General features: G+C 39.3%; 3 protein-coding genes across 3 annotated transcripts in view; 2 read left to right on the top strand and 1 right to left on the bottom strand.

The window, feature by feature from the left end:
* LOC129768945 (protein Red) overlaps nt 1–22,610 on the bottom strand; it is a 34,696-nt gene extending 12,086 nt beyond the window's left edge. The window contains exon 1 of the mRNA XM_055770896.1: nt 21,804–22,610. Coding sequence (XP_055626871.1) covers nt 21,804–22,495 — 692 coding nt within the window. The 5' untranslated portion in view covers nt 22,496–22,610. The remainder of the gene's footprint in view (nt 1–21,803) is intronic.
* On the top strand, nt 8,841–10,013 carry LOC129768947 (chymotrypsin-like). Its single transcript, XM_055770898.1, has 4 exons — nt 8,841–8,983; nt 9,043–9,206; nt 9,265–9,524; nt 9,594–10,013. Exons 1-4 carry the CDS (start codon nt 8,936–8,938, stop codon nt 9,887–9,889), a joined length of 768 nt encoding a protein of 255 aa, XP_055626873.1. The 5' UTR covers nt 8,841–8,935; the 3' UTR covers nt 9,890–10,013.
* Nucleotides 20,538–21,637, top strand: LOC129768946 (collagenase-like). The gene is made up of 4 exons (XM_055770897.1): nt 20,538–20,679; nt 20,736–20,899; nt 20,956–21,215; nt 21,272–21,637. The coding sequence occupies exons 1-4, from the start codon at nt 20,632–20,634 to the stop codon at nt 21,565–21,567; spliced, it is 768 nt and encodes a 255-aa protein (XP_055626872.1). The 5' UTR covers nt 20,538–20,631; the 3' UTR covers nt 21,568–21,637.
* Nucleotides 22,611–25,144: the final 2,534 nt, after the last annotated feature.

Genomic DNA, 25,144 nt, shown 5'->3' with positions numbered 1-25,144 from the left:
AAAATAAATAAAGAATCATCTTCAGAATCAGAACAAAAATCTGAAGATGAAACCCAAATTAATAAAGAAAGAAAAAGAACAAAAAACGAACAAAGAACCACAACACCAACGAATAACAACAACACAACCATAACAAAAAACAGCAACAACAACGCACATCAAACAAAAAACAACAACAACAACAACGTACATACATCAAAAAACAACAACACACACACAACAAACACCCCAAAGACCTCCACACCAAACAAGAACAACAACACCCCGAAGAAAACTTCTCTTTCCAAGGGTAGAGGACAATCGAACTAATCCTCTTTGGATAGTCCAAACACAACACAACTAAGACTTAGGAATTAGAGTTAAATCACTCTAACACATTCACTCCAATACAGAAATTCGGGATACAATGGAATATCAGAAGTATCCGACAAAATATTTTAGAATTGAAAATACTTATTTCGAGCTCCAATCCTACAGTCATAGCCCTTCAGGAAACAACTTCGATAAAAATTTCATTCCAAAGTTCATCACATACTTCAAAGAGGGTCCCAACCCATCAAAACACGGAGTTGCAATCGCAATCAAGGATGGCACTCCACATGATCTTCTTCCCATTACCACTGACCTTCAGGCAGTGGTAGTGCGCATTAAACACCCCTTTCCAATCACCGTCGTTAGCATCTACATCACTAATGATTCCGATCCGAACACTCTACGCGGCCAACTGGACCATCTGTTCGCCCAACTTCCCGCCCCAATCATGCTTATGGGTGATTTCAACGCCCACTCATACGCCTGGGGAGGTGCATACCTCGATCGAAAAGGATCCATCATTGAGGATTTCATATCCGACCATTCTCTTCTCCTTCTTAACAACGGCCAACACACCAGAATACATTATTCTGGTACTACTTCAGCCATCGATCTCACTATAGTATCAGACAAACTCTCTTCAAAACTTTCTTGGAACATCCACGATGATACTTGCGGAAGCGATCATTTTCCAATCTTCACTTCCTTCGGCCAAACTTCTCCAGAGTTTTCAACAAGGCCAAGATGGAAATTTGAATACGCTGACTGGGCTGGCTATCAGTTTGACATTGAAAACCGCCTCTCCACTAAACGAGATTGGACAGCCGAGGAATTCTCCAAAGTTGTCCTAGAAGTTGCAATGGTGCACATCCCCAGAACCAGTGGCATTCCTGGCAGGAAATGCGTCCCATGGTGGTCACCTGAGGTGAAGGCAGCGATCAAAGGTCGACGTAAGGCCCTTCGCAAATTAAGAAAGGCCAATCCGGCCCACTCTGCTTACAGAGTTCCAAAGGGCTCGCAAAGAAGCTAAGACTGTAATCAACTCAGCCAAGCACAACAGTTGGGTTAAATTCGTCAGCGAAATTAATCCCAACGCGTCAACAAAGGAGTTATGGAGTAAGATTGGCAGGCTTCATGGCAAGAAAAGGAGCAAAGAATATAGTCTTCTAATTAACGGTCAATACACCAATGACCGGAAAATCATCGCCGAGGCGTTTGGAGATTTCTTTGCATCCGCCTCCTCCAATCAAAACTACGACCAAACCTTTCTAACCCACAAAACGGAATGCGAAAGAATTCCCATCGTTTTTCAAACCGATGTGGAATTTGACTTCAACAAAAACCTCTCCCTCAAAGAGCTCGATTGGGTACTGAACAAAGTCAAACAAGGATCCACAGGACCTGATGACATCAGCTACCCTATGCTTAACAATCTACCCCATCTCGGGAAAAAAGCACTTCTGAAGCTCCTCAACAAAGTCTGGGACAGTGGAACCCTCCCCAGTTGCTGGAAAGAGGGTTTAATGATCTGTATCCCGAAACCAGACATGAACAACCATCTTCTTGACAATTTCCGCCCCATCACACTTCTAAGTTGTGTTGGGAAAGTCATGGAAAAAATGATCAATCGACGCTTAAACTTTTCTAGAGTCAAATAAGCTGATTGATCCCAGACAATTCGCCTTCCGTGCGGGAAAAGGTACAGAAGATTGCCTTGTAGCAATCGAAAAAATCCTAGACGACGCAACTGAAAAATTACACCACATTGATATTGTTTCCCTGGATTTATCCAAGGCCTTCGATCGGGCATGGAGGTACCCAGTGCTGAAAAGCCTTCTCGACTGGGGGATTCGTGGGAGATTAGGTCTCTTCATTAAAAGTTTTCTAGAAAACCGGTCTTTCAAAACCGTTATTAACAACCACCAATCTTCTCTAAAAATCCCAGAAAACGGCTTCCCCCAAGCTCAGCACTTTCACCAACCCTCTTCAACATTGCCATGCAATCTCTATTCGAGGTTATTCCGGACCATACAAAAATCATAGTCTATGCAGATGACATCACTCTTATCTCTACGAGCTGTTTCGGCTTAATTCAGAGAAAGAGGCTTCAAAAAACCTTAGACTCCATCCAAAACTGGGCTCAAAAACAGGTTTCAAAATTTCCCCGGAGAAATCCAAACACATACATATCGGAAAAGCTCTCAGAAGGAGAACCTATCTTCAGCTCAACAAAATCTCGATCCCTACAATGAGGACATTGAAAATACTAGGGGTTACTTTCGACAAGAAACTCAACTTCCTATCACATTCTCAAAAGACCAAAATAGCCACCAGAAAGAAACTGAACATCATCAAGGCTATCGCAGGCAACCTAGCCTCTGGTCATAGAAAGACGCTGCTAAATGTTGTAAATGTTTGGTTGGTCCCACAAATCCTTTACGGAATAGGCACCTTCAGCCGTGGAGGGGACAGGGTGTTAAACACCATTCAACCAATTTACAATAAAGCAATTAGGCTCGCAATTGGCGCTTTTCCCACCAGCCCTACTCTTGCTGTAATGGCAGAAAGTGGGCAACTTCCCTTCACCCATCTGGTAACGAAAGCCATCACTAATAAAGCCATCCGTCACTTGTCACTCCCCGAAAGCGACCACAATGCCCCATTAATACATAGGGCTAAAACATGGTTCAAAAATCTCACGAACAAAGATCTTCCCGATATATGTGAACGTTCATCTGCGACGGGAAGAATTTGGAACGTCAAACCGCCGAACATTAACCTTGAACTTCTCAAAGCAGTTCGGGCGGGAGACCCTTCTCCAAAAGTCAAAGCCTGCTTCAATAACCTCGTTGCATCCAATTTTCGAATCAATCACCAGGTATATACAGATGGGTCAGTCAGTGCCGATGGAGTTGGATGTGGAATCTTTGAGAGTAGATACACTGGTAGCTTTTCTCTTCCACCGCAATGCTCCATCTTCAGTGCGGAAGCTTTCGCCCTTTTAATAGCTACTCAAGAATGCACCCATGATTTTCTTCCTACCACAATATTCTCCGACTCAGCTAGCTGTCTCCACGATCTTCTGAGTGGAAACAGCAAACACCCATGGATTAAGCAAACAGAAGAGGCTGCTTCAAATAAAAACATCTCCTTCTGCTGGGTTCCTGGTCACTCAGGAATCCGCGGAAACACAGCCGCCGACATACTGGCCGGCAGGGGCAGCAAAATAGAACCCCCAGACATGCCCTGTCCTCCATCTGACATTGTCCGCTGGGTAAAACAGCAAGTCCGTGAAAGCTGGGACATAGGTTGGATAAACAGCCGTCCCACTCATCTTCATAAAATTAAAAATTCCACTCTCCCTTGGGAGGACCGCCTCAATAGTAGGGAAAGGCAAGTCCTTACCCGTCTTCGAATTGGGCACACTAACTTCACCCACTCACACTTGTTCTGCAGAGCCGAAAAACCCCAATGTGCTTGCAACGAAGCTCCGGTTTCCGTTAGCCATCTTTTACTTGAATGTCAACATACCAAAGATGCTCGAGTCCGACACAACATAGGTCAGAGTCTCCGAGATATCCTCAGTAGAGACGAGACCCAAGAAACCAATTTAATTGCGTTTCTAAAAGAAACCGACTTCTTTGGTAAAATCTAAATCGAAATACTAAATACCTTGGAAATTGCTTATTAAAGTTCGCCACTTCACTGTCATGTATGCGTGTTTATGTGTGTATACACATGTATGTACGGGTCGGAAGGAAGGAAATCATACATGTGAATACACGCATTTAATAATAATAAATAGCAAATAATACAATATATACTTACATACTCACATCTATCTTCTTTCCATTACATTATACTTTAATCAACTTCCTATTCCTACAGCCACACACACCAAAGAGGATAAATTCATTAAATAAACCTCTCCATTTTTCAGCTCTACTATACACCATTAAATTCAAAACCACTATATTTTATTATCTATTCAAACTGTATTTCATTTCATTTCACCCCACCCCACACCCCACTCCTCCCCTTTTTCCTTCCCATACCACTCCCACCCCCTTCCACTCCTCTATTCCCACCCAAATCCTTCCCACTCCTTTCCTTCCTATCCTCCTGAGAAGGGCCTTTTTGTTTTTTTTGTTTTTGGAACGCGCCTTTCGCTGGGTCACTTGTGCTTCGTTACTGCTTTGGTCCTCGGATCAGTAAATATTTACTTTTCTTTACAGCATATATTAAATATCTTATGAAGCATAGGATCCCTTCCTACCTTCTTCTTTAACCGAGAGTCGAGCGGACAGATCTGATGAGTGATTTTTTTTGGTTTCCCTTTCGCCAGTCCCCTCCGGGCTGGTTTTATTGTGCTCTTCACTGGGCTAGAGGCGAATGAACTGCAAAGTTTAAAGCCTCTTAAAAACAAAGAAAGAAGAAGAAGAAAAATACATTCATTACGATTTATTCGCTCGTTGGATCCACATGCAGTTGTTTCTAACAAACAACGAAGGCACCGAAGACTAGTGGAATAGTGGAAAAGCCGCCAAAAAGTTCGGCACGGCGCAGAAGAATATCTCGAAAACCGACAAGAAGAAAGAGAAGGAATCATATGCTATCTACATCATAAGGTGCTGAATCAGGATCATTCCGACACCGGTTTCTCATCGAAGGCCATGAGCGTCATTAGCTTCGTCAATGCATCTTTGAGCGTATCATAGCGGAAGCCCCGCTTCTGATCCACTACAATAAGCGGTCAACCATTAAGGCGTGGGACATTCAGATCGCAATCAATCTGTTGCTGCCCGGTGAACTTACATGCGGTTTCCGAAGGTACCAAAGCGGTGAAGATGTATACCAACTCCAAATAAAGGGCGTTTTCCGACTGCTGATTCGGAAGCAAACCATAAAAAGGGTACTTTTCAGGACCACAAAATCATCTTTAATCTAAAGAGTTTATTGTTTTGTTATCACCCGATATCCCCATCTTGTTAGGCTATACCTTCCTGTTTAGCGATTGCGTTTGCCACTCGCCACAGCTTCCACAGTTGGAAAATTTCTTCCCATCCAGCTTGGGACATGTTGTACTGTAAATTACATTTAATGCGACATGCCGAATCACCACTCAGTGTCGCATTGGAGGCGATTTTAACCTGTAATTGAACATTTGCGATGGCAGTGGTACAGCTTTCACAGTTGAAAATTTCTTCCCATCCAGCTTGGGACATGTTGGGTCATAATTTGGACCCCGAACTCTATGTTTACAACTAAATATGTCGCATCTTTCTTTCAATCTAGAAGCAATTTAAGAATTGATGAAAATTGAATAATCGGGAAAGTCCCCAACCATCAATAAGCTCAGAACAACTGCCAAATTCTCATACTCATCATATCCTGGCAAACAAATTATGAAAAAATCAATTTGTGTTCTATTATTATTTGGGATATTGTTTTAGAAAGCAAACTGTATTTCGTAAACTCTTTTTTGGAAGGTTTAATTGCCCTGATAAGCGCCGTGTTTTATGGAATGGTTCCAATGTAGAAAACTTAGTACTCGTGGTTTTGAAAAAAAACCATTTCGAACGCCCTCGATGCCGCCTTGTTCTGGCTTTGCCACCAAAGCAGTTTGTATAAAGAACAAACTTTTTTCTTCCGCTACCTGCTGCCGTTTTGCGATTGCGTTTGCCACTCGCCACTCGCTGCAACTGCCTGTTGTTGTCTTGATGTCCACCGAACCGAATGTGTTCTGTTCTGAATGCGGGTTTTCTCATCGTCGCAAGCAGCTTTGCCAGCCAACTCGATCACTTCGGCGACCGAAACTATATAACGCCGGCTAGGTGGACTGGTGCACTGATACTAACGCGTTCGGCCTAGCTACCCTTGCGGAGCAAGTGAAGGATACACCTACGGAAAACTGCAGACCAACACGGTTCGAACGGGATTTTGCCTTTCCCTTCACTTTTCCTCCTTTGCCATGTCCAGACATGGCTGCTTGTGTTGGTTTGTTGATGTGTTGTAATGCGAAACGATGTGGTGTACGGTTTGGATGAGAATGATCGTTACGGCAGCGGAGCGGGGATTTTTAAGCTGACTGGCTGGCTCTAGAATTACACATGTGTGAGACTGCGACCAATGTTTCGTTCATTTTTTTTCTTTTTCTTTTCCAATCGTGCTTCATTGTATTTCGCTGCTGCTCTGGTTGCCCATTTTGGTCGGTACGATTTGAGGAGCACAAAATGAACCAATCAAAAATGGGCACATAGTGCATTTGGACAATGCTTGATATTTCACAATTATTCAATTATTAATCTCAAGAAAAATGAAATGTTATTCGTTATGATAGATGCGTAGATATATTTCCTATCAATTGATGCAAAAACCTTTGCGATCTATTGAGAAATACTCGAATTATAAGCGTTCCAAATCTTGCATATTTTCCTACTTGTTCAGTGCCTAGATTTTCATTTTACCCCCCTATATCTTCCGGTTAGACGTAGTCCTACGTCAAAACTTGAGTAGTAGAAGTAATGCTTCGAGAGTGCAAGCAGTGGGGATTCCGCTCTCATATTGCTTTTTTGAGATCTTGGTAGCTCACCGTTCCAAGTATTCTCTCTGTGTATATATGAAGAATAAAAGAGCCTCGCCTGCTGGGGGTGATTTAAAAACATCCGACTAGAGGGATATACTTATTCATTGATCGTTGAATGTGATTTTTTACCATCCCTGTTGATGACTAAGAACGAAAGTAAACAAGTGACACTGATACAAAAGCCCTACTTCTTTTGACGATCTTTCCGGCCAATAGTTAGAAATTTATAAAAAAAAAGTGTCTCTCAAAAATTCACATACGCTATCATACTGAAATGTCTTCACATATTTCATAATGTCTTCAAAATGTCTTCACAGTAAGTCAAACACCTTCAAAATGAAGACATGTCTTCAAACCTGGCATCCCTGATCCAGTGTCACCGAGGGGCAAGCTCTAGATACGCGTGACCAAGAGAAAAATATGTTATATCTAGATTAAGAGTTTATGATACATAGAGAATTATGCCAGATAAAAAAATAAAAAAAGACATTTAAAAATGTATTTTCAAGGAAAACCGACGGAAAGAGTTTATTTCATTTAGTTTCATGTTATAAACATTCATTTAATGCTCACTTTTCTCGTGGTGTTTATACATGATCCCCCTCGGATTTTAACAAATAATTTCGATTTGATAGATGCATTCACAGTTTCTGCCGTCTCGCCTCCAAACTTTTGTTTTGTTCGCATTATATTGCGAAAAAATATGATTTCCATCACTACTATATTTGACACATTTGACAGCAGCAAAAATAGTTCAGTCCAGTACTGTTCGAATTGTCTGATTGAGTTTGTTGGTTGTTGCGTCAAATGATCAAATATTTTAAAATTATTATTGTTACAAAATCTGTATAAAATCTGCATGAATATCCAGTAATCTGTAAACTGTATATCAAATCTGTATGGTCAGAAAACATGCTGAAAATATGTATCATTACAGAAAAATCTGTATATATGGCAGCACTGGAACGGGAATCGAATCCGAACACCCGGCATGATAATGTGAGACGCTAACCACTCGGCCACGGGTGCTATTGGATTCTATAGCAAACTCAAATTGCAGTTGAGTTATTAACTAAAGAAAAAGTTGATGGAGAGAAATCGATCAAGTCACTTACACTCCTTGCATTCTCATATATCTTTACGCCCGACAAAGGAACAATACTTTTCTATACAAAGTTATACCAAAGGTTAACTCGTTATCTTTAATTCAAAACAACGCGAGCTTCAAAGGTGTGTCATCAACCAGACATTCGAAATCATTAACAAAAACTGATTACGCCAGCAGCGTTGGAGAATCTTGATTGATGCCCAATTGTTACCATTTCTACGAATCGAATCAAAGCCCGCTACATCCATAGATTAAGATTATAAACGGGACAGGAAATCCTTATTATCATTCAGCAAAATCAAAGTGTGCGATAAGATATTGTGTATGATCGTTGTTCTCTGTTTCTAATAGGTACGATTTGGGAAAAAAAACATAAGTATTATCAGATCATCCTACAATTCTTTTCCATACAAAAAAGATTCTAAAGCTATTAACAAAATACTTATGTCATCTGGACAGCAGCTCCAATCAAGTCTCAAAATTTTAAATTGGCAAACCTCGGATTATCGAATTCCACGAGCACGTTATTCAGATGTGATCAAAGTCATATTTGTTGTTGACGATAACTTCTAAAACCTCCCTCAATAAAATCGGAGACAAAACGACGAAAATCCACATTCTTTTTGGTTCACTTTCGTATGCCAATATAAATTCAAATGAATCAATTTCAATGCCACAAACACTTCACTGCAACATTCGGTTACATCGATTTCTAGAGAGCCAGCGCAATCAAATTCGTTGATTAATTGTTCGTCAAAGATCTGCTTGTTTGTATTTGAATGATTCGTTATCGACGAGGCATGCTTGCTCGTTGATAACGATACCAAATAGTGACAAACTTCAAAAAAGTCAAATTAGCATATAAAATGTGTTTTATGGCAGTTCACTCACCAGTATTAATCTAGTTGGACGGTGTCTTGTTTGACCGAATGGATAAATGTGCATTATTCGCGTTGCTCTTAGTCCTTGGAGCTCAAGTATTGCGAAAAAAACTGTGTTTATGGAGCATTCATTCAAGTATTTGTTTATTTTTTAGGCTCAGCCTCAGCGTGCTCCAAAGATTATCAATGGTCACAGTGCAACTCATCAACCCTATAATGCCTTCATTATGTATCTCAATGCTCAGAACGCAGGATTCTTCGGCGGTGGTTCGTTAATATCTGATCGGCACGTTCTTACGGCTGCAATCAATATTTTCGGGTAACATTTTTTCATTTGATTAGTGACATTTATTCATTTTTTTCTTCTTACGTAACAGATATCAACGATGGAACGTCGGTCTTGGTAGTAATATCTTCACTCAGCTTGCTACTATCACCTCGACTCAGGCTATAGCTCACCCCAATTTCAACCCTACCAACCGTGCAAATGACATAGGTGTCATAATGCTGCCGAGTTCTGTCGTCTTTACCACATATGTATATCCCATAAGACTGCCTCCGCTGACCTATATTAATCAGCTACCAGTAGAAAACGAAGAAGGTACCATTGTTGGGTTTGGCTTCACCAGTAGCAGCTGTTAGTAGCAACTAAACAACTAATCCAGAAAGAAAAAAAGAACTATAGTTTCATCACACAATTTTTCAGCGACAACCCGAGCAGACTATCTTATGCACTCATTTCAACGCGTGGTAAACCATAACCGTTGCCTGCAATTTTTCCCTGTGCAATCACCCTATCAATTTTGCGCTGAGGACAACATTGAACGTTCCAATGTATGCAACGGTGATTTAGGAGCAGGTTTTGTGACAATTGAACGTGGTCGACCGATTCTGACGGGAATAGCCTCGCTAGTGGCACAAAACTGTGGTGCCCAGAATCCCACCGGTTACACGAGGATTGCTGCATACAGACAATGGATACACCAAGTGGCCTATATTTAGAATTGTGATAACCACTATTTTTTAACTTATTTTTACAGCTTGTTCTGATGTGTAATTATTCATTCGTTCACAATAAAATCATTCATTGCGGTGCGGAGAGCGGTAGAGTCGCATCCCGGTTTGATTTTGATCGTTCATTAGAAAGGTAGTCTCCGATTTCATTGGTCGATATTTTTCTCAAACATCAATTCATTTGAAAAAGGCAAATGCCTGTTGTTAGGGTGGCAATGGATGTATAGAAATAAATTCATCATCGAATTTCAAACCCGACCATGTACAATATGTTTATTGGCCCAAAAAAATTACCTGTGCAAGATATCAATCGGACATGATTTAGGGGTGCCTCAAAGTTTTGATTTTTTAATCCACGCAAATCTTTTTTATGCCAAATAACGATTTTCGGCCAAAAATTTTTTTTCGAGATGACACCAGATCTCGACGTTTCATGCATTTTTAAGTCATTTGGCAACGAAAAAAAATTCGATTTTCCAAATTTCCTTTACTTCCCACTTGGAAGACTGTCGAGAATCAAAAAAATCAAAACTTTGATAACTTTGAGGCACCCTTAAATCATGTCCGATAGAACTGAAACTTTGTACAGGTAATTTTTTTGGGCAAATAAACAAAATGTACATGTTCGGTTTTTGAAATTTGACATGACCATTTTCGCTGTCAACGTCACCATCAATTCACACATGCAGCAGCACCATCACGTAAAATGTGAATGAATGCATTATTTAACGTTATTCACCGAAATGATTCACCCTCTTTCGAATTAGTTATAAATTATGAAAAATCCAATGAAAATAATTAAATTATATTATTTGAATGCTTAAAACACGTAGTCTCGACCCTTATTAAACAATAATAACTCTACTTAACACTTATTATCATAATAAAAAATCATTGTAGGGTACATATTTTATTCAAGATATTTTCACTTCTTCATAACATAGGATATGTAATTCATACAGATAAGATAATTTTTATGGGTAGTTTTTATTCTAAAAATGGTACCCTCGTTGTACAGGACCACATCCAACTTGGCCAGAACTTCTAGTAAACTAATTTCTCTCGCGTTGGTGCATTTTTCCCCACTTTACTGCCCAAGCATTGACATCCCTTCGTAAAACGACTGGTTTTCGTTCGGCGAGCTCCTCGGTGGAGACATCCAGCATACAGTCGAACTGTTCCATCATCCATTTGGGAGGTGCGTAGCAACTGCAAATGATACCCTCGCGAGACCTCGAGACTTTTTTTATCCTGTTATAGTTACCGGAGCGAACGCGATACGGCTCCGCGATAATAGAGACATCACAGTTCACAGTGCCTGTCGTTGACTGCCACAACCAGGGTCCGAAATCTTCGAAGGTGAAAAATGAAGACCGACTCTACTCTCAGTAGCTTCGCTTCAACTAGAACTGCTTCGGTAGTCGCCCACAACAAAAAGTGACTTGACTAGAAAATGAATTGACTAGCGTTGACTAGCGAGGATGACTGGTTAACTAGTCCAGTCAGTGGTTATTTTAACTGACTCGACTAATGAATACAAATTTGCCTCTTCATTCAACTGACTTCAATCCACACTTCCATTTCCCCCTGACACTAATTTTATACCCGCGTACGCAATCTTATTTTTACGTCCATATAAAGAGGAAGGAAAACATGATTTCTGATGCAAAAAAGGAGTTACCCCATCAATGCATGGTTTATTGTCTACCCATCGTGAACTAAAACCAACGAACTTAGACATTTATCAATTATGCTATAAAGGTCCTCGCGTTAGTATTAGTAAATAGCGTGCAAAATAGCGCATACACACTGCACGCTATTTTATACGTGTGAGTAATTTTCGTGTACGATACAAAAGAATCTAGCTCACCTGTAGCGTATGTCACACCACGTTGAACTCAAACATCGATGCATGAACACGTACATGGGAGAGAGAAAGAATTCGTTTTGAAGGAAGTCACTTCAAAATGCAATGAGGACAATTTGACTGGGAAGAATGAAATGATATACTCCAGTCGGAAGAGGAAGATAGCAACTAAACGTTTAGTCGTTTTGGCGGTGAAACTGCATGAAAAAGCCAAAAGTCATTACTAACTGAATACGGATATAGTCAGTCAGATAGTCAGCCGACTATCCTCATTGACTATGACTATGCAGAGCCCTGGCCACAACAGTTGCTGTGCGGTGTAAATGGTTAAGACTAATTTTGGTTATCTCCATCACTGTTGGCTTGCCCTTGCTGTTTGTACACAGGGCATTAGAATAATATGAAGTACTGTCCTCTTTTTCGCAGAGCATACACCTTGGTTGTCCCTTGCAGTCGCTGGCAAAGTGTCCCTCCATTCCGCATATCCTGCACAATTTGGATTTATTTGGTCCCAAGCAGTCTTTCGCCAGATGGCTGAAGTTTAAACACCTGAAACATCCAGTTGCTTGGGAACAGGAGGAATGATTCTGAAACGACCCACAGCTTAGCAGACGAAGCTCTACACAGTCATCTGTCATCGAGGAATGTTCAATCGTTTTCGAAAGATAATGTAATCTATGTACTTCTAGAACACATGAGAACTCATGGAGATGGACACCGGAGATCACTCTGGAGCATGTTTTTTCCACAATAGGCGTTGTGTGCAGATTACGTAACGCATGGAGGGGGAGGGAGGGGGCTGAGGTTGCGTTACTTAATATGACATGGGGGGAGGTAGCCGTGAACATTAGGTAACAAATTTCAATTTTTATTCCTGAATAAATTCTGGCGCCCCTATATGCTTGAGCAGCTTGCTTCGATTCTGGAACCGAAAGAGGTGTGTTTCCTAAGCCAAGATGATGAAGCACGTGTTGTAATAGGCTCAACAGTAGCTAATAAACAGGCTCTGATATTAATGCATCTCGAATATCGCGTTAATCTTCCGGATCATGATTTTATCGTGGATGCTAAACATCAGCTACTGCATCTTTCATCGCCGAATGCAGAATAAAGCTAAGGCACACTGGTCATGCTGAAGCAATTGGATACAGTGGTCCAACGTACGTTGCACTTAATTCAATGCACTCTTCTTCGAACGCATTTTCTCATGGACTCGATTTTGAAAGGGAGTGCGGGCTGCCTGAAGTCGGTGAAATTATTCGGTATTAAGGAATACTCAAGTCAGTAATCATAATTACAATGGGTGGAGGACCAGACGAGAACCCTCGTTGTGAAAAGATCAAAGATATGGTGATTCATAATTTTAAACAATTGAATCGTGAAGCAATATTCGTTGCTAAAAATGCTCCAGGACTAGGATTGGGCGATCTTGGATTGATATTTAGAAGATCGATCTTTTCTTCTCGATCTTCCGACTGATCGAATGACAGTATTTTGTCTGGCATACAAATGAAACACAAATTTCTACGTAACTCGAGAACTAATCAAGCAAAAGGAGCCAACGTGGGGGGTGTCTGTCATACACACGAAACATAATCATAACTCGAAAATTATTCGAGCAAATGGAACCAAATTTGGCATGTGGAGGTTTCAAGGGGCAAGAAATGTTGCTATGGCGATTTTGTCATACAAATGAAACACAAATTTCTGCATAACTCGAAAACTAATCAAGAAAATGAGATCAAATTTAGCATGTGGAAGTTCCAGGGGGCAAGGAATGTTTCTACGGTGATTTAACACTTCTCCACCCTCTCTAAGGGGAGAGGGGGGCTGCCATACAAATGAAACACACATTTATTTATAACTCGTATACGTGTGTACCAAAATTGTCCGCTTTCTTTTAAGTAAACGGACTGCGCCATACATGTGAATGGATATATTTCATAATACGTTATAAAACTGCATTCTTTCACTTTTTATCTTTTTGAAAAGGATTTTATCTAACGCCACTATTTCTCAAATTACACTACCCACGAAAAATATGATCTTTATATAACACTCATCAGAAATAAATATACAAATACTTCCTAATGATAAAATTTGCGTATTATTCGAATACATCCTTCTTTCGGGTGGATGTCGCATTCGGGTAGATGTTACATTGGGGTAATTGTTACATTCGAGTGAGTGGAATTCGGGTGAATGTCTTTCGACTAACTGTCTTCCGGGTGAGTGGGTTTCGGGTAAATGTGATGCAATCCTTTTAAGCAACTTATAGCATGCTTGAAATATTCAAAAAATAATTAAACTACTTTTTCGAAAGAGCCCACAAAATTTTCTTGGTTTTTATAAAATTTTTAACTCAAAAACTATAATACCTACAAAATTCTGGTCAAAGGATGAAATGTAAAAAAATTATTCAGATGTTTTTAAAAACAATACCAAAGTTTTTCTAAAAAAAAATCGCTGAAAAAAAATTATTTAAAAAATTAAAATTAATTTTTCTTAAAAAAGTATTTTTTAAATTCCCAAAAAATAATTATAATGTTAAAATAAAAATGTTACGAGTGAAAAATTACTTTTTCAGATATACAAGAATGCCATGTATTCCAGAAACTATAAAAGATAGAAATATGATGTCTTCGACCAAAGTACATGTTTTAATAAAATCTAAAACATTGTCGAATATACTATATACTATATCTTGACTTTAAACAAAATTAGGATTAGCATTTTTTTGTTGTTGTTAGAAAAACTTTTTCCCTGTAAAACTCCCCATCTTCCGGTGTATGAGTGATCTTTTGGAAATTGTAAGGACTACTCATAGATTTTTTTTTAAGAATTTAAAAAAAATATGGTTTTGAGGAAAAAGAATTTCAATTTTTAAACTATTTTTTTCGGTGAAATTTAAAAAAAACGTATGAAAATTCAATCAATTTCCTACATTTCATCCTTTGACCAAAATGTTATAGATATTATAGTTTTTGAGTTATGATTTTTTGTAAAAAATAAAGAAAAAAAAATTTGGCCGTTTTCAAAAAGTTGTCTAATACTTGTTTGAAGATTTAAAGTATGCAAAATTTCTTAAATGACCAATGTCTTTACACACACAACGTTTCACGGCTATTTGAGATGGTGCTGCCAACTCTCAAGACAAGTTGGCATAAAATCCGTCTAATACTACTTAACTATAAAACTAACCAATGTGTAAATGTTTAATGTGTAATGTGTCAAACTCCATTATTCTCATCTCATGTTTCCTAGATGATTTCTTAAGTTTTCGTGATTGTTACACGTACAAAACCGCATGCGACCAGCGGGCCGCATGTTCGAGTATAGCTGCTCTAGCGCGACTGTGTGTTGAGTGAAAAAAAAACTGATCTTCCTTCATCTTGCGCTCGCATATACCTAGAACTATGGTGATTATAGACCAAAGAGGGACCCTCCCGTTGAGGATGACGGAGTAGGTGGTGTTCGGGTTCGGTTCTTCGGTTTCGGTTCTCAAATGTGACTGTATTAAAATTACTTGATTTGGTCGGATAAAAAACACTGTTTAAACACTTAACAATATTCTTTATTAGTTCTAAGTTTATCGGTTCGATAGCTAAATAACTTTGTCGGTTTGGTATGCAAAACTAAACTTCGAGTCAAAAACACGTCGTTTTGGATTCTTATCGGGCAAAATTATTTGATGCTTGGAAGCAATCTGCCCCCAACTCTAAGAAGTCCATCGTGATAAATCGGTCGTAAGTTTCCAATACGTTTACACGGTTGATTCGATTCAATCCGTCGAATCTTATCCCTCTAATATTCATGTTGCAATATTTTAACTATCGTTTCAGTTGCCCGTTATAGCTCGTTGATCGTGTGATGACATGACTTTCTACGGACAAGCGGATTTTTCTGTCGGCAGTTGTCGATAAACCGAATGATGTTGACCATAATTCGTTGAAGCTTGCGAAAACTACTATATTTGTGCAGAAACGGAAATGGCTCTACCTTTTGGATTGACGTTGCTACTCCAACTACCAACTCAGGCAGGAGCTGATCTGGTTCACCGGCTCGTCCCATTCGAGTTTCACTTTCCACAACTGTTGAACCAACAGTTTCACTGTCACGATGACTGGAGCTATTAATCCAATCGGATCGAACAGTTTCGATTTTCGTCTCTTGTCGGAAAGGATTCGCTATGAAGAACAGATCATTCTGTAGATCCCACAGTAATCCAAGTAACTTAATTACTCCGTTCGCTTCATATTCCGGAATCGGCATTTGTTTCTCTCGGAATTTTTCAGGAATATTCGATAAAAATTCATCGGAATTTGAGCACCATTTATGAATGGCGAAACCACCTTTACACAGCAATTTTTGTAGTTGAAGATGAGTCTCTATGGCGTCGTGAATGGTATCAGCACCAGATAAAGCGTCATCCATGTAAAAATCCTCTCGCAAAACACGAGCTTCAGTAGGCGTCTCAGCAGCTTCGTCATCGGCGAGTTTCATCAAGCAGCGGCTGGCTTGAAATGGTGCGGATGCTGTGCCATAGGTAACAGTGTTTAACTGAAGCTCTCGTATTGGATCGGATGGATTTTCTCTCCAGAATATGCGTTGATATGATCTGTCATCTGGCAACTAGTATCTGGCGATACATTTTCGCTATGTCAGCTGAACACACATACAGTGGAACCCCGATTATCCGCGGAATAGTCGGGCCAGATCACGAAAATCGCGGATAACACAACAAATGACTAAAAATGAGGTGCAAACACAAAAAAAAACAGATATTTCAGTATGAAAACAGTGTTTTATCAATACAGGAATCATTGAACTATCCATCTGTAAGGTCGTGTACACCAGTAGTCAAATAATGTGAAAGTCATGACCAAAATAGAAGAACAAAAACCTACCACTCAAATTTAGGGTAGGTTCATAGAATTACTATGGAACTCGCTTTCGCGGATAAACCGCACCGCGGATCATCCGCTCGCGGATAATGAGGGTTCTACTGTACTTATATTTCCTGAAGCGCAACATGATTGAGAAAAGGTCGCGTTGCACTACAGAACCAACCATAAGCACATCATTGAGCGATAAATCTGCAGGAGACGATTCCGCACTCGTGTCGAACACTACTCTACATTTAGTGCTACTACTGGATGGACGTAGAACTGCATCATGTGGCAGATAATATATGTTTTCGGTTGATGTTTCGTTTGCCATTTCAACTTCTTCACAAGGGCCTAGAGTTTCATATTCATGGATGAAATCTTTATACTGGTCTCGCAAATTTGGATCACGTGCAAGACGCTTCTCTAGCGCAATGAAACGTTTCAGGGCCAATGTTCGGCAGTCATTCAGATATGAAGCATTCTCTTTAAACGGCAGGTTCACAATAAACCTACCACTATCATCACGTTTGCAGGTTCTCACGAAATGTTCCTCGCACAATTTTTGTTCGGCTGAATGTTTACTTACGTTAGGAACATCTTCGATTTCCCAAATCGGTGCATTATACTTTCAATGTCTTCAATGGATGCTAGATTCTAGTGTTGTGTTTCCAATGGTGTATTTGAGACAACACCAGCTACAACCCATCCTAGGAACGTTTCTCTCAATTGTGGCAAATTCTCTGCGAGGTTCAACTTTCCAGGTTTCATGAGTTCGAAAAACAATTCTGCACCAAAGAGCAAATCCACTTTAGCTGGCAGGTCACTCAGGCAGGAACTCAGGGTCAGCTAGTGCAAAACCGTTCGGCATTTCCCAATACGCAATATCAATTTTACTCGTGGGAATAATTCCGGCCACTTTCGGAGTCACCAAACATTCGATTTGGATTCTGTATTCACTGTTTCGAGAGCAAAAGCGCACCGTAATCTTGTGTTCGCGTGCGAGTGTTCGCAAAGCGTTGATCCCAGTAATCGAGACATTTGCATTTTTCTTCGGAATAGCTAATCGGTTAGCCATCTGTTCGGTGATGAAATTTACTTGTGACCTACTGTCTAACAGTACGCGACACAGATGGGGATGGTTATTTCTATCGAAAACATAAATAAAAGCTGTGAGTAATAGCACCGTTTTCGTATCGTGAGTGCAGTTGCAGGAACAGGTCGTAGAAACTGGTGATATATTCGGTGTGATTGCACTCGAAACCTCGGCTGACGGTTGTGATTCTTTTGGAATAGCAGCATTCAAACTTACATCGCGGTTTGCAACATCTGAATCGTCATGCAATTGCGTATGATGTCGCTTCTGGCATTTACGACACGTTTTCGGCGAAGGGCAATCCTTAGAACGGTGTCCCTTTCGGAGGCAGTTGAAGCATATTCCAAGTGATCTTACCTTATCAATTCTCTGAGCAGCAGATAAATCGTTCAGTTTGTTACACTGAAAATTCAGATGCTGACCACCACAGAAAGCACAAGCGTTGGTGATGGTTTTTTCTTCGGCAGGTTTCGTGATAGCAGCGTGGCTTCTCGTTGCTGGCAGCTTAACAGAAATAGGAACAGCTTTCGGTTTCGATTGTGATCCTGACGGTTGAGTTGCATTCTCACAATTCTCCAATATCTGACATCTAGATTTGAGAAACACAATCGTCGGTTCGTATCTTGGCAATCCGCCTCTCTTCAGAGTTGATTCCCAAGCCTTGCGTGTGGACCTATTTAGAGCATTGGCAATTAGATATACAACCATATGTTCAGATATACCAGTGAGGTTCTGTTGTAGATAACGCAAACTCTCAACATGGCGGGTTGCTTCATCAAGCAGTTTTCGTAAATCCTTGGGCGATTCAGTGGACATCTTGGGTAAGCTTAACAGTCCTCGAATGTGTGATTCAACAATTACTCGTTGGTTCTCATACCGTTCTGTCAGCACTTCCCATGCTTGATTATAATTACCTTCGCTCAATATTTTTGCATCAAGTACTCCAACAGCTGATCCGATGAGAGCTTTATCGAGGTGATAAAGTTTGACAGCATCACTATCACCTGACATCGCCATTAGATCTTGAAAGACAGCTTTGAATGTAGGCCACGCGGAATAACTACCATCGGAAGTAGGTATCGGTGCTTTTAATGGTTACTGTTGTATTATAACTTGGCGGCTTGGCTGTCGAGTTTTCATTCCTCGCGGTGAGAATTAAATCGTCCACAATCATTGACGCGGAATTATAAAGGTTTTCGAAATCCGCATAAATTTCTTCTTCTACCGCAACTTCATCGTCGGAAATAAGTGCCACCACTTTGCTGTGAAAGCTACTAAATTCGGTGTACGCTGACGATAAGTTTTTCGTAAAAACATTCAACTGTGCTAATCCTACATTTCGTTCCGCTTGTAATGATTTCTGCATGCGCACAACTTTTTGTTTAACCTGGTTGCGCTGACGAAAAACTGCTGCTAGCTCTTTCGAACATAATGTACTTGCAGCACACACGTCACTTTCGTTGTCAGGAAAACCATGGAATGATTCATTATGCTGCTCATCAGCATTTTGCTGTTTCGGATTCGGGGAATGTTCAAGCGGCATTGTGCCTATTTTCACCGGTGATTTATTTCGCTTTATAAATTCACACGCTGAATAAGTTCAATCACGTCTAGAAAACTTTCCACTGCACGAGGCGCAAGCGAACAAACGACGAAAGTTTTCCACTACACACGTGGAGGATCTCTTTTTTCGAAACGCAATGGTATTTTTCCACTGCTCGCGGAGTCACTTTTTCAGGATCGAACCTTTTTCAAAAACACTTTCTTCGCAAACGGATACACTTATGCTTGCGAGAAAAACACTTTTTATGCTAGCGGAAAAACCCTTTCACTCGGGATCCATTCATTCACTGTAATCCGGTTCGTTTTGGACCAAATTATGTTCGGGTTCGGTTCTTCGGTTTCGGTTCTCAAATGTTACTGTATTGAAATTACTTGATTTGGTCGGATAAAAACACTGTTTAAACACTTAACAATATTCTTTATTAGTTCTAAGTTTATCGGTTCGATAGCTAAATAACTTTGTCGGTTTGGTATGCAAAACTAAACTTCGAGTCAAAAACACGTCGTTTCGGTAGGCAAGAACTAACTCAATGAATTTTCATCGTTGCACACGCATTTCTTTCAGCGCTTGGATTTGTCGTCGCATATGTGTGTTCGCGATTCTTCTTTTCCTGTGGGTGTGGCTTACATTTCGGTTTCTTTTGCTCGGCGTTAGACCAAACAGGTGGTTAAACTTAAGTTTCTCTTCGCTACACAGAGGATATGGACATCAAACATCATCCTGCTGGTCGCCATGACTCTCTCATTGATGGAATATCGAAAAATAGTAGTGGTTTTATGACAGCAAACGAAGAGAGAAATCAGCTATAAACTACGATGTTTAAAAATCAACATGAACCATGTAAAAAGCATTTTTTTTCCATCATCCACAAATACAAAGTTATTATACATAAATAATTCAACGATGGAAATGAAATAAACCTTCCAGTCGTGATTTGAAGAATAGGATAAAGTAGCGTTCTCAAATTAAAATTACTGCTCGTATTACAATGATCCAGAATGAGATCCTATCCACTGTCTTAGTCTATTCTATGATAGCATCATTCATTTCTTTCACACCTCTTCTTCGATAATTGTTTATAAAAAATCGTCGGTCAGCAATCGACGAATTTATGTAATATTTTTTATCTAAAATGTAGATTGCGCGATACGTAGACATATCTAGGTGGTCATTTATCGGGAAAGAACCGCCCGTGTTATGATAACAGTAACACGCTGTAGGATATTTCATGGGAAACGAAATGCAATATAAAAGTGCGCCCAAATGTTATCCAATCATTAGTAGTAATCTAGTGAAAGGAAATCAGCTGAGGTGAAAATGGAACGATTTGCGCTGTTCATAACGCTCTGTGTCTTAACAGCACAGGTATTCTGAGTTCATCGAAATCCTCGTGATAGAGAGATATATAGATTTTTTCGCAGGCGTTACCAGATCGTACCTCGAGGATAATCAATGGACATTCTACCACTCACCAACCCTTCAATGCGTACGTTTTGTATCTGAATGCCCAAAACGCTGGATTCTTCGGAGGCGGCTCACTCATTTCCGATCGTCATATTCTTACAGCTGCTCAGAACATTTATGGGTAATGAATGTAAATATTCCTATGAAGTTGTAATCTACAGCATTTGCGTATAACAGATATACTCGATGGGATATTGGACTAGGAAGTAACATCTTTACACAACTTGCAACAATCACCTCAACACAAGCGATCGCACATCCCAATTTTAATCAACAAAATCGTGCAAACGATATCGGCGTCATTACATTGCCCAGTTCAGTTGTTTTCACGCCGTATGTTTCCCCCATTTCGCTTCCGGCTTTGAATGCTCCAACTCAATTGCCGCTTGAGAACGAAGAGGGTCTCATTGTTGGCTTTGGTTTTACTTCCGGCAGTTGTAAGTAGCGAAATGTCACTAAAAATGGTATAATTTTAATATTATTTCATTCATAGCAACCACCCGATCGGACTTTTTGTTGCGTTCATTCCAACGTGTAACTTCAAACAACCGATGCCAACAGTTCTACCAAATAACTGTTCCGAATCACTTCTGCGGTGAAGACAACATTGAACGTTCGAATGTTTGCAACGGTGACATGGGAGCAGCTTTCGTAACCAGCGAACGTGGTCGACTGTTTGCAGTCGGTATTGCTTCTCTGATAACACATAGTTGTGACTCACAGAGTCCCACAGGATATACGCGTATTGCGCCTTATAGACAATGGATACAACAAGTGGCCTTCATTTAAATTTGCTCCCACCTGTCGGCTAGATTTACGCAAATACAAACATTGCACAAACTAAATATCTGACTTTCTGTTCAAAATTCAGCTTAATCGTGTTTCTATCAACATGTCAAGTCGTTCTGTGGACGAAAAATGAATTGTTTCGGCCCATGACAATATTAACGATAAAAGTACATATATATACTGATTTTTTGGAATAACAACCATATATTTTTAAAAAAAAGACATATTCAGCATACCTTTGGATCTCCAAAATCCTGTGAACATTCTTTCCTAATGCAGTGCGGAATTCAATCTCGTCTTCCTTCAGCTGCTCTTTCTCGGGAACAGGATGCTTTTGGGTGGTTTCAGCGGGAACATCTACTATCTTCTCCATTTCATCTTCCTGTTCCTGCTCCTTGACCACGATCTCACTACGAACCTTTTGCAGTAAAGCATAATCGAGTCCTTTCACCAAGTGAGTATGCTCCATATCACCACCCAAAAATTTAGATTCCTGAATCTGTTGACGTCTCCGTTCCGCGGCATCCAACCCAGATTTTACATCCGGTGCCACGGCCCGATAAGCACCAGTCGAATTAGAGGCATCAACGTTCTGATAATCCGGGTTGGCCCCATCACGGCGCTCGCGAGCCCGGTCACGATATTTTTCCGCCAATTCCGCTAGTTTGTTGTCCTCCTGTTTCTTCAGTTGGGCATAAAAATTCTTCTTCTTCCGACGAGCTTCGTGCCGTTCTGATGAAGGTGGTTTCATGGTCGAAGATGATGCTGATGTCGAAGTAGATGATTTGGCCATTGCATCCCGAACAGAACCAGCCGCATGAGAAGTCCCGCTCGGTGCCCTTGGTGTCATAAGCAGCTTGCGGAAGTCGTCATTAGTTAAACGTTGAGTTGCCGGTGTTTCCGGCTCATGTATGTCTTCTCCAGGCATGGTTGTTTTTTATGAAATTGTTTTTCACTCCGAAAACTTGAAATTATTTTCCTGAAATCAATAAGCTCTCGAAAGAACAACAGTCCACTGTGTCAAAATTGCCAATCAGGAAAACAAACACATACTAGGGGTTCAACGATTGTCAGCTTAACATCCAACTCTAAAACGAATTCGAGATGCCGAATGTACCTTGCCGACATCTACTGTAATGTGAAGTAACTAACTTTCTATCTGAAATTACAGGGATTCTCCTCTAATTGGACATCTAGCTCATTGGTTAGACCTAAGTGGTGCGGACTCAATCCACTTCATTTTCAAGCAAATTCATGCATGTTTTCAAGCGATTTCTTGCAATAAATTCTCAGACCACCAGAGATGCCAGATTTACAAATATGTTTGTAAATTTACAGACATATCTGTAAAACACTTTCTATAACAATATTTCACAGGTTTTTGAAAAAATAAGACTCTGTCCATCACATCAAAGATATTTGGCTCACCATATGACATTTTTGCACAGTTTTAATACAGAAAAGTTATTATATTTAGTTTATATCAATACACATGACGTTAGTCCAGCGATACTCAACCTGCGGCCCGGCAGTCTTTCTGGTTGGCCCATCTGGTGTGTATAAAGTTTGGAACTCATACACATAAGTTCTTTTCCCCTGACATCATTGCGGACGAAAGAGAGGATGCAGTTATACACAATTAATGAAAAATTGCATTCTATGCAGGTAAGGAAAAATCTTGAACGAAAATTGTCTCTGATAATTGTTTTCTGTTCTAGATAAGATTGTTTTGCTGGAATGCAAGGAGATTTATTGAAAATTAATTTTAGGGTCAGGACTTTGTCTTCTAAATATTTGAACAACATCGAATAAAAATTTTCATTCTATGTTCAACAACTTAAGGTGGCCGTACACTGTTTGCCCGGAGGTCAAATATTTGTTATTTTTTGACAGATAAGGTTTGATTTGATATTTGTACAAACACTATTTTGTTTGCCACTCTTCAATTTTCAACAGTAGTAAACAATATCAAACACCGAACATGGAATAAATCAACTGAAATATTCAAGGTAACCTAACCATGTACCGACAGGTTCGAAGAACAGACTGAAAAAATATTTTAGGCATCCAATAATTGAATATTTGCTTGTCGTGTTTTGTGTAGAATATATTTGATCAGTACACGTTGACCAAATTTTATCTGTCAAAAAGAGTCAAATATTTGGCTTCGGTCAAACAGTGTATGAGCACCCTTACATTTGCTTTCGGGTCTGGTTATGACGAAATATGGGTTACTGTTCGGTATTGATACCACAGACATGGTTCATGGCCGTGTGGTGATCTAAAACTTGTATAGTCTTGCATGGCGGATGGAAAATATACACTGCATTTTCTTATAAATTTCATCAACGACAAGACCGCAAGCCTTGGTGGATGTCCAATATATCAACGAAGAAATACTGATTTTTATAAAAATTAACAACGCGTATGTATGTGTATGCATGTATGTGTAGATCTTTGAAACATTTAAACACACTTACAACACATAAGTTATTAAGTGGTCCGAAAAATCAATTTTTTCCACTTTTTCTCAAAAAATGACAAACGAAAATTAATTACTTTTGAACCACTGAACCGATTTAGATGATCGACATATATAAATTATATAAAATTATATATAAATTGAAACTAATGACCTAGCCTTTTATTAAAAAATATTTAACTTGCGAGAAGAATAATTATATTTTAGTATTTATTGATTTTAGTCGTTTCTTATTTTTTATGACTTATATATATTTTTTTTTCTTGCGCTATATGTTTTTATATTTTCTCTTGAAAGCTGAGGATTTCTTACATAACATATCTCGATATCAGAGATGCAATTTTTTCGTTTTTTAGATATGATTTTTCAAAGTTAACCGGTGGTTCAAAAAACATTTTTCCCCCTTTGTTCAAAAATAACTTTCTGCAAAAAATCATAACATTTGAACTACTGCACCGATTTAGATGATCGATATATTAAATTGAAGCCAATAAGCCAATAATGTCACACTTGCGGGAAGATTGGATTCTAGTAGCATAGGTCTAGTTTAGTCACATATGAATATGTTAAATGTAAAATTTACAAAATTATAACTTAAAAACGATAATTATAGCATCTTTGATATCGAGATATGTTAGGTAAATAATCCTCAGCTTTCCATAAAAAATATAGAAAAATATAGCGCTTCTATCTTTAACCGAGAAATCTATGAAAAACTAACTCAATCAATAATTACAAAAACAAAAATTCAATTTTTTCGCAAAGGAATATTTTTTCAAAGAAAAATAACTCGTAAGCTTCAATTTGATATACCGATGATATGAATCGGTCCAATGGTTCGAAAGTTATGACTTTTTGTAGTGGGAAAAATGGGGAAAATTGTTTTTCAAATCATCGATTAGTTTTGAAAAATCATATTTCAAAAACGAAAAAATAGCATATCTAATATCAAGATATTTTATGAAAAAAATTCTAACCTTTCAAGAAAAAATATTTAAAAAAATGGTGCCCCCTAGTCCAAAACCATGAAAACATTAAAAAACGACTACAATCAATAATTACGAAAATAGGATCCATATTATCTGCAAGTTCAAT

Source organism: Toxorhynchites rutilus, chromosome 2, assembly GCF_029784135.1.
Source record: "Toxorhynchites rutilus septentrionalis strain SRP chromosome 2, ASM2978413v1, whole genome shotgun sequence".
In the NCBI taxonomy this organism is placed as follows: Eukaryota; Metazoa; Arthropoda; class Insecta; order Diptera; family Culicidae; genus Toxorhynchites; species Toxorhynchites rutilus.
Note: the sequence above shows the minus strand (reverse complement) of the source record. Positions and strands in the feature narration are given on the sequence as shown.

Coding starts and splice junctions, on each gene's coding strand:
- LOC129768946 (XM_055770897.1), top strand. CDS start 20,632: ATGGAACGATTTGCGCTGTTCATAACGCTCTGTGTCTTAACAGCACAG. Junction 20,680..20,735: donor TCTGTGTCTTAACAGCACAG/GTATTCTGAGTT, acceptor ATTTTTTCGCAG/GCGTTACCAGATCGTACCTC. Junction 20,900..20,955: donor GCTGCTCAGAACATTTATGG/GTAATGAATGTA, acceptor TGCGTATAACAG/ATATACTCGATGGGATATTG.
- LOC129768947 (XM_055770898.1), top strand. CDS start 8,936: ATGGATAAATGTGCATTATTCGCGTTGCTCTTAGTCCTTGGAGCTCAA. Junction 8,984..9,042: donor TCTTAGTCCTTGGAGCTCAA/GTATTGCGAAAA, acceptor TTTATTTTTTAG/GCTCAGCCTCAGCGTGCTCC. Junction 9,525..9,593: donor TGGCTTCACCAGTAGCAGCT/GTTAGTAGCAAC, acceptor ACAATTTTTCAG/CGACAACCCGAGCAGACTAT.